Source organism: Cucurbita maxima, unplaced genomic scaffold (assembly GCF_002738345.1).
Source record: "Cucurbita maxima cultivar Rimu unplaced genomic scaffold, Cmax_1.0 Cma_Scf00017, whole genome shotgun sequence".
Lineage (NCBI taxonomy): Eukaryota > Viridiplantae > Streptophyta > Magnoliopsida > Cucurbitales > Cucurbitaceae > Cucurbita > Cucurbita maxima.
In genome coordinates, this window is record NW_019272033.1 from 2,122,828 (window position 1) to 2,132,507 (window position 9,680).

The window sequence follows — 9,680 nt, forward strand, 5'->3', positions numbered from 1 at the left end:
TTTTTTTTTTTTTTTTTTTTTTAATTTTTTATTTCGAAAATGTCTTGTCTCATTGCCTAAGGTTTACTGTACTTGAATTGGGAGATAACAAAAAGTTCTCATATCTGTCATATTAGGGGAAAAAAAAAAAGAAAGGAAAAGGCAAAAGGTAAATGGGAATCCCTTTGGTGGACACCTGGAGAGACTTGATTTCCTTCAAACATTGGCCATATTCCAACTGAAGTAAAGAGTCATTTGTGCAAGAGGGAAAACTTAACAATGAATTAAAAATACTTGGGAGATATCTCATTCCCACGAACTAAGAAAACTGTGAATGAATTTTTGCACTTCCACGCATAATGGATGATAGATTCCTTGGTACATAATGTTATGTGTTCAACTTTCTGTCGCTAGCTTTTCTTTTTGTATGATCTTTTTATTTATTTATTTTTTTGGTTTAGATACTGTAATTATGCTATTTTTTCTTATGTCTTTTTGTTTGCATGATTAGTTCTTTCCGAAAAATTATAGTATGCTGTATGCTGTTATTCCATGTTCATGTATTTGAAATACATGGTTTTTCCAATGACTTCAATGGCTTTGCAGGAAACCCCAATGGATGTCAAACCCACAATCATGGAGGGAGAATTTTCGGGCATCCAGGATGAACATGTACTATCTTTTTTCCCCCATTCAAATACATTCCTTTTGGCTAGCTTGTCTTATTTGCAAGCCAATGCATACAATATGTATGCAGGGAACTCCTGAGGATCCTGGTAAAACTATGACCGAAGGCTCCAGTAATCCTTCCCTTGACCCGGTTGAGGAAGTATGCTCATATCTTAGTGGATTTTATGCCTCCTATTCTTATATGCCTTTAATTTACCTGCATTTGGAAGTCTCTGTTGATCTTTATGTACCCCTGCTTTTACCTTGGAGTAGGTGCTTCACCTTTTCACTAAGATATCCTAAATTATCTAACCCCATTATGGAAATTAGCACTTCCACCCAGTTAGTCTGTGTTGACAAATTGGTCCATGGAAGATTGGAGCTCTTATCTCTGTTTACTGTACAGATAAAGGTGCTTGGCAGATGTATTTCTCCACCTGAAAAGATTTGTCCTATATTTGAAGTTAGTTTGTCTTAGTCCCCCTATTACATAATTTCATTAGCTAGTTTGCTCGAGTTGAACGCTGGATCAATAAATTGAGGATGCTTGATTGATGAGAATCTTGTTAACCTGGACAGATGCTATATTGCATCACTCTGTCTATTTTCTATTTTTGTGGTGTTTTTGAAGACTTCAGTGTTGAAAACTAAATAAATCCTTGACCACTTTGCTTCAAAATACTTGACAATAAAAAGTGTGCAATTCCAAAGTAACTTGATGTTTCTTGTGGCGCAGGATATAAATGAAACCACTGTAGAGCTTACAAATTCGTTGCCCATGCAAATTGCCAATCATTCAACAAATGGTGATGAGCAGGTATTGCTTATTTTTATTTTAAAAAATAAATATAATGAATTATCTTTCATTTGAATGACTTTTTTGGCAAGGGAAAAGCTACTTCAGCTTTTCGTTGGGCTATGATTTGGATAAGTAAATATTTAATCTCATAAAAAAGATTTCACAGTATATTAACTTCAAATACTTGCTCGAACCCAAGTCAAGCACTTTGGATATCTCATCCAGATTGGATATCACTTTAAACCGTTGATCATAGTTTAAGAAAACAGCGTATGGATTATGTCAAAATAGTAGCTGAATATGTACCTAGGATCACCCTTAAAAGGAAACACAAATCCTTTTCCAGGAAGACTATTATTGAAAAAATAGAAAGAAAGCTGTCAACATGGTCATCATGTTATACTTCACCATGTTATACTTCAAAACGTGAAAGACTCACCCTAATACAAGCCACATTATCCACCTCCCAATTTACTACATGTCTCTATTCGAAATGCCACAAAAAATGGCTTCGGATGTAGACAGATTATTCAGGAACTATTTGTGGAAAGATGGCCCATATCTTGTTCGATGGAATATTATAAACCTCCCAACAAAAAAGGGAGGCCTCGGTCCTTTCTCGATAAAGAAGTACAAATCGGAGTGAAATGATAGAATGCAGAAATTAGTCCGAATCGGAGGTTTAGACATTCACAATCTCTGTTTAACCAAACCCAATCACACCAATAGATGGCCTATGTATAAATTATTCTTCCGTTTCATGCGTTTACTATTTTCTCCTCCCTTGTGTTGCTTCAGGCAGTTAGAAGTTAAACTAAATGTAAGGTCCACGCTGATACAAAGTAATCCTTGTCCTAGTAGTCTGTAATTCAACCTCTTTAATATCGTTGCTGCTCCCCTTCTCTTTCATTTCATTGGACATTGTCACTTGAGGCCTTTGACTAGGAACCTTGTCTTCTCGTTAAGGAATCTCCATTACTAATAACAAATATGTGAGAGTTAAATTAATAAAGCTTTCAATCTTTCTCTCTTGGGGTTCAGGAGTGTTTTATGCTCCCTTTCTCATTTCATTCATCGATAAAGTTCTCTAATTTTCTTCCAAAATAATGAAAAAAAAAAACAATCAAATTAATAATCCCCAAGGCGCCCTGCTGACCTCTAAATTAGATGCTAAAAATTCTTGCAAGCCTTATATTAGATGAAATGAAACGTAGCTAAAAGTTGTTGGTACAAGATAGACTAAGCTGTTATTATTATTTTTTGCTTGTGTAAACCATCTGATGGCGGCTGCCGGCTGAGCCAGTTTCATACTGAACTTTTTTAGATTGGGTGCTGATAGATGTAGACGAAGGCCGTAATTGCATTAGCAAGTGGCTTCATAGATTTGCTGCAATTAATACTTTTTGCTAATACTTCCTTCACTTTTGAACTAGTTAATTCACAAAGCGGTATTGATTTGCTGCATTTGATATTTTTTGGGTTGATATTCATTTACTTATACTAGTTTTTATCTTCAGGAACCTCTTATTGAACTTGCTAATCCTTCGGATACCGATGTAGACATCCCCACTAACTTTGATTAGAAGGTAATTGTTTGCTTAAGGCAATAGGTCTAGGAGGTTTCAAATAATACTTCGGCTGTTAATAATTTCTTGTGGTCGCATGATTCCTAGATGTCAAAAGTTACTATCAACAATGAAGTGGCAGATAGGACTTGTGTAATTACAAAAATTTCCATGACATAAGGTTCAAGTGTGCAGTGGTCAATCTTTTGGCCGGGACGTTGCACGCTGCTTTCAGCTTAAGTTAGGTCGTCTAACAGTGTTGATATTGCTGCCAGAATCTATTTGTGTTCACTGTACGAGTCAAGTTGTTAGGGGATACGCTTGAGTTCTTCAATCGGTGTATGATCCAAGTGATTCATTTGGTAAGGCTACTACTCGATTCAATTTTATTTGAAGGTCTGCTTCCGTAATTTATCGTCATAATGATGAAGGGATCAAATGCTTGTGGTGTTTGTATCATAAGATGGGCTTTTCTTTTTTGGTTCTAATTGACAATTTGATATACAATGACTTGAGCAATTGCCAATAGAATAAACTTGCACATTACGAGCCCTGTAATTCCAGCGATGGTCCCCTTCCCTCCTCTTCATCTGGGACCTATTTAGTGTAGAATATGATGGATGCCACTTACAATATTGGAAGCTTTGTACTGTTATGTTTGGCATGTAGAAATCAATTGAAAGGGAACTCTACGAATTATCTTGTCATAATCTTTTATTTTTCCTCCCATCATCATCGTCATGGGCGTGGGTGCTACTTGCAAATTATACCGGTGAAGATTATTGAACTATTTCTCATGGTTGAATGGCACTATTTTAAATAGCATTTATGTACCTAATGAAATGTGCTTCAATATCAAGGAAATGCGTGGTTTATGTATGATTGTAATGTTTTGCAATGGATTCTTATTTATGCAGGAGGGGTTTGAATATTTTTCTTATGATTTTGAGCGTTCAGTTGGTTGAATTTTGTTGATTTTTTGGTTGGATGTAAATTATTGCTAAATTTTGTTGAGGAAATATTGGTTGCAAACCTTGTTCAAATTCATGGGTTAAATTGATAAAATTGAAAATTCAAGTTCGAAATTCACTCACGGTTGTATCAAATGAACTTGTTTTTTTTTTTATAACTGTGCCATTCTATTGCATATCAGTGCAACGTGTAGACAACATTGTGAAGGATATCAACTTTTAATCTCCTGGCCGAAGATATATGATTTAACTAATTGAGTTATGCTACATTGTTGATTGTGGAATCAATAGTTTTTCCCTTCGATAAGAGTATAGATTGAATTTCAAAGGTCTTCTAAAGATGGATGATTAGAACATGGGGGTTGTCGTTAAGCATGTAGCACATGAACGGACATTTATAAACCCTCAACAAAAGTAGGTCGTTTATTTGTAGACATTTATTTTATATCGAGCTCAAAAGATGTGTACTGAAAGAAATTTTAATGCATTTAAGGCATCTGTATAAAATATCACGTCAGTAAACCAGAAATTCAAGATAACTAGCGAGTGGAAATGAAATTGGGTTGGGAACTTGGGATATATCATTGTTATTATATGCCATAACCAATATATGTACGGACAAAATTGGATTTCCAGTTGCTCACAAATTTATGAGCTCGTGTACTCAAACCTATAAACAAGAGAGAAATTTGGGGTGGGGCTTCATTCTTCAAGAGCCGTTTTGGATGCCTTACTCTTATTGTCTTGGCCATGTTTCGAACGGGGCTTCAACCAAAAGTATTTTGGAATTTTACGTGCATTTTGGTAAGTCAAAGTAGTGGATATGCAGCAGTCTCATCCGCATTCTCTGTTAAGTCTTATCAGGCCATCAAGGTTCCAAATGATCTTCTTTCATTTGCTCCAGATGTTCTTGTTCAAGAAAATCTTCAAATGGTGACGACCCACTAGAACTGTCACTTTCATATGGAGTGGCTTCCCTTGGGGACGAGGGGAGGGACTCCCTTTGTTGAGAAGTCGAACCTGTTACATTATATTTTCAGTTTCAGAGTAAATACTACGTGAAATAATTTGTTATCTAATTATTCAGAAGGGTCATATCGAGAGACAAGTTCTATAATCCTCCGTGCTGTTGGCTTGACCTGTTACTCGAGTGAGTATATATACTTATTGACACTTGATAGAGAGAAATAGCTCAGAAGTCGAGATACCTTTCTGTCTACCACGGAACTTTTTAGTATGCCGCCGAATAAGCCTTTTTGCTTTTGTTATAGTGAGTGGCCGAGCAAAAGGTGAGAATTCAGCATCAGTGTCACTCCAGTCACCTTGGAAATCATTGTCAGCTTCGCCCCTCATTGTGCGCAAGACGAATGCTTTCGCCTTTCGACGCTGATTATTGAAGAGACCTCTGATGGAAGTAACAAATCCCTCACCTGCCCCATCACTTGGCCGCTTAAGCCAGGTTATTGGATGTTGATCAGATTTCCCTGCCAGACCCCCTTCATTGTCACTTAAATTAAAGTCGCTGTCAGGAACAACCGTATTGCTGTTTTCCTTTTGACTGTGTGCTTTGTCTTTGAACTTCTTACCCTGCATGAGTGGTGTCTAAGATTGTAAATAATGGCCTAGTAATCCACAAACTCGAATTCAACCCAGTTAAATGCAAAAACATACTACAATCAACTTTACTTTCTCTCTAAAAGCTTAGTTCTTTGAGTGTTCATCATATAACCAAGCAATGCATTGGTGACTTGCAAGCAGATGAATTCGAAGGTGAAGGAAACGAAAGAGAACTATAATGTTTGGAGGGAACTCAAGACGTGATTGTTACTGGAATATAAAAAAAGTGCGATATTAGTGTTATAATGCGGAAGACTAGATCTAAAAGTTCACCTGCATTCCTGTAACAGACTTTAGAACTCCCCAGATGATATGCTTTTTAACTCGAGAAAATAGCCTACGCCAAGTCCCAGTGAACTCAACACGATGAAATGTATCCATCAGCAACTTCAGATCATTGACGACAAATCTTGATCCTTCGTAAGTAACCAACAACTCAACCTGTTTCAAAGTTTCGTTGAGTGATTTACAAAGGAATCTACAAAATATTGTTTCAACAATTAATTCAACAACAAACTTTACAGACTGAGCTAACCTGGCTTATCTTGATATTGTGGAACTCCATCATCTTTCGAGGTCTAGATCTTTTCTCATCCTGGGCCTTTATCCCTTTTTTCTCTTCATGGGATGAGCGACCAGCTTTGATAGCTTTGGGATCTTTCAATTTATTACTACCTGATTCATCTGGTTGCTCAACAGAACCCAGTGATCCATTTGTGGTAATGCTCTGCAAGACAAGTTCAGTAGCAATGGATTCGGCCACAGTCTCTTCCCATGACCTATCGAAAGAAGATGTTCTTCTTAACTCGGGGCCTGAACTGCTGCCAGCATTAGATTTAAGGTTTTGTGTCTTCGATGCCTGTATGGAAGTATCAGAGACTTCAAGAAGGAAGGAGCACGATCCAAAGAAGGAATACAACTCAAGTTTTATCAATCCCAGCGATCTCAACACGGGAAACCAAAGATCACAACTCCAGCAGTTCCCTTTTTTATAAATGAAAAGAAATAATCCAATCTTTCCTTTTTTTTTCCCCCATAATTAACAATTATCAGAAAAGAAAACTGGCTCAATGAGCCACAAGTAAGCTTAAAAAACTCACCTGAGCAGAATCTGCATTGACAGATCCTTGACCACCGAGGGAGAAACCTAATTTGGAAAACATCTCTGACTCTTTTGTTGGCTGAGTATTAGATGCAGATACTTCATGAACTGAAGAACCTTTCCTCACACGCCTTGAACCTGCAGCCGTAGAAATCTTCCAAGCTTCCTGTAGCAAAACGTGAGCCACTCGTAAATTATACTTGGGGGAAGCTAAAGTAGAAAGTTGCCTTCCCCTGAGGAGTCAGCGCCTAAGAAACATGGCTTTCAGCTCACCTGCCGTCTCTGTGAATCTTGTTCTTCTTCTGGAAAAAGGTACTCCCACATCATCCGATACATTGTCTCAGTCAAGTGAATTTTGAGGGGGTAAATATCAACCTATATGAGTAAAGAACACATTAAGCAAACAATCATGTACTAAGAATTAGATTAAAAAATTATAGTGATCAAGATAATTCCGATTCTTGAAATTGGTAAACAGAAATACTACAATAATATTTTTAACTGTAAGTCTTATCCATGCAACCACTTCAACCAGATAAACTCAAGTACCCATTCGATGTAAAAGTGTGTAACCGATGGATTCTTTCTCTCTCCCAAGCACACAACATAATCCCTCTTAAGTTGCATTATTTAACTTATGTCATGTATTTTATGTATATTTTTCTCGGGAAAAGAAAGTATTCATCCGCTGTCTCGGGATTTTTCAGTGTGACAATTCCCTTGCAGGACTTGCTCATTTTCAAAGTGCACTTTCATATTTCTTAATTAATGTCAACAAACCCTTTTTGAGGGAGAATTGAAGATAAAGATAAAACTAGGCTGTAAAATATGCAACGAACACACTGTAAGAGGAGAAAAAAAGTAAATAGATAAAAGAGAATGAATTGCTGCAGCCTATCCACACCCTCTATGCAACCATCGTTCATTATACGTTCTTCTACAAAGCTAATGGAACATAACCTCGAACTCCTGTCTGATAACTTGCTTTCAAAGCCGAATTTGCAAAAGAAAAAAAAGAAAAAGAAAAAACGAAAACCCTTTCTTCTTTTTTGTTCATCCATGTTAAGGTATTGGACACAAGTTCAAAGAGTCCTTTTAGTTAGAAAAACAAAACATTTAAATTGATGATGCCATTAAATCAAATATTTCTTAAGCAGTTAATAGTTAAAGAATTTTTGGTTCTCGAACTACTGTTTCCTATAGAAGAAATGCACACTAAAACAATTCAATACTAAATAACACAAATGCCTATACTAAAAAAATTGGAGAAAACAAGGGCACTTCAATTACCTGGAACATTTCAAGGAGCGAATTTCCATCCCTTGGAGCTCCCTGTTTTGCATCCACTCGAAGCATGACTAATCTGCAGCCGTTAAAGAAGATTCTGTAACTTTCTGAAAAATCATATGAAGCAAGTAATACCCAAATTTCACAAGAAAAAACAGGAAGCCCATTTCCTAAGGGGGCATTATGCCACTTTCGAATATCTGACAATACCACTCTTGCATTTAGACTTTCTTCAAGCAAGTGCATCAGCCTTATGCACAACCAGAGAGAATCAATACCCATAATGGCGTGAATCTGTTGAAGGCCTTAAAATAAAAAATGTAATGCATCTGATCAAGCAATGATTAAAAAAGATCACCCAAGATAATTTTAAAAATTGAGTTTTGATAAGGAGAGAACCTGTAGTACATCTGGCCAAGCAATGATTAAAAGAAAAAAAATCTCAGAAAGAACTTATATGAAGAAAATAAAAAAAGGCAAGATATTTAAAATATTTGATACATAGATAATTTCTTTTTGTGTTTGTGTGGGTTTTTCTATAAACAGTTATCATGGCAGCCCTGTGTCCAAACATTAGCCGTTTAACTGCTAAGACAACCATCTTAATTTGGTAACTAAAGGCCATATGATAACATTCTTTTTTTTTTTTTTAGTTTGTTTTCAATTTTTGAGAAATAGAAGCGTTTGATAACTAACTATTCATGCTTCTTGTTTCTCATTTTTCAAAAAATATTTCTAAAATCGTAAAGAAATTTTGAAACAACAAAATCAAGTTTTTTTTTTTTTTTTTTCCTCAACAAGAAACAAAACTGATGAAATGACTAATGAGAAAATGAGTGAATAATAAGAAAATGAAAAGAATAGAAAAATAAAAGCATGCCAAATGAGACATAAATCTTGGATAGAATATCCAACAAAGAGGTTGGCGAGAGCATGCAAAGAAGAAGCCTTCAAACGAGCCTAAATGAACTGATCAAATCAAATATGAATCTTGTTGAAAATCCTTTGATTTCTTTCAAAACATACTGTCAGTGTAGTAACTTCTAACCATATCGATAAGAATGATGAAGAAGACAACTTGCTCTATAGGAATCTGAGGAATCACAAATAGTTGGTTGGATTCTATGAGAAATTCAAAAGGCTAGCCTTAATTGATCCAAAAAAATGAAGAGCCATTTAAAAGGTCAGCCTTAATTGATCCAATAAGTGGTTGGATTCTTGTTTCTATTTTGAGTTTTTTTCAAAACAAAAATGGAAGTATTATTTTATCATTTTTTTCTTCTAAAATGCACAATAAATATCTAAAAAAATATATAATAATAACTTTTTCAATAAAAAGAAAGAAAAAGAAATAAGTAATAGTTAACAAACATAGTTTCATTAGAGAACAAAGAAACAAGAAACAAGAAACATGAAACGAGAAACAAAAAAACAAGAAATATAATCATTAATAGATATGCCCTAAACTACTCATGGATGCCAAAGTAGGCAACAAATTCTTAGTGTGTGTTCATTATGAGGGCTTATAAATCTAAAAATGTTTTCTCAATAATTGGTCTGTGTTTGGATGAAAATTTAAGGAGTGGTTTGACCAATGAAGGACGGATATGAAAATTTATCTTTTTTTTTGGATAACTTCTAAAAATAAATAAAAAAACAGTTCGATCTTTTTTTTTTTTTTTTTTTTTTTT

General features: G+C 35.4%; 2 protein-coding genes across 4 annotated transcripts in view; one reads left to right on the forward strand and one right to left on the reverse strand.

Moving 5' to 3' along the window:
* Window positions 1–3,696, forward strand: part of LOC111492161 (GATA transcription factor 24-like) — a 10,246-nt gene extending 6,550 nt beyond the window's left edge. Inside the window, exons 7-11 of one of the 2 annotated variants that reach the window (XM_023141418.1) lie at window positions 586–651; window positions 737–808; window positions 1,385–1,465; window positions 2,965–3,033; window positions 3,121–3,696. In XM_023141418.1, the coding sequence (XP_022997186.1) occupies window positions 586–651; window positions 737–808; window positions 1,385–1,465; window positions 2,965–3,030 (285 nt within the window). In that variant the 3' untranslated portion in view covers window positions 3,031–3,033; window positions 3,121–3,696. The remainder of the gene's footprint in view (window positions 1–585; window positions 652–736; window positions 809–1,384; window positions 1,466–2,964; window positions 3,034–3,120) is intronic. The other variant, XM_023141419.1, reaches the window with a different exon arrangement.
* Window positions 3,697–4,530: 834 nt separating this feature from the next.
* LOC111492088 (protein SABRE-like) overlaps window positions 4,531–9,680 on the reverse strand; it is a 22,834-nt gene continuing 17,684 nt past the window's right edge. Inside the window, exons 17-24 of one of the 2 annotated variants that reach the window (XR_002719816.1) lie at window positions 7,993–8,065; window positions 6,976–7,077; window positions 6,701–6,868; window positions 6,136–6,459; window positions 5,874–6,041; window positions 5,192–5,570; window positions 4,762–5,003; window positions 4,531–4,731 (exon numbers count right to left, since the gene is read on the reverse strand). Coding sequence is in view for 1 of the 2 variants with exons in the window: in XM_023141273.1 (XP_022997041.1) it covers window positions 4,852–5,003; window positions 5,192–5,570; window positions 5,874–6,041; window positions 6,136–6,459; window positions 6,701–6,868; window positions 6,976–7,077; window positions 7,993–8,065 (1,366 nt within the window). In the remaining variant the exon portion in view is untranslated. Of the gene's footprint in view, window positions 5,004–5,191; window positions 5,571–5,873; window positions 6,042–6,135; window positions 6,460–6,700; window positions 6,869–6,975; window positions 7,078–7,992; window positions 8,066–9,680 lie in introns of both variants that reach the window. The other variant, XM_023141273.1, reaches the window with a different exon arrangement.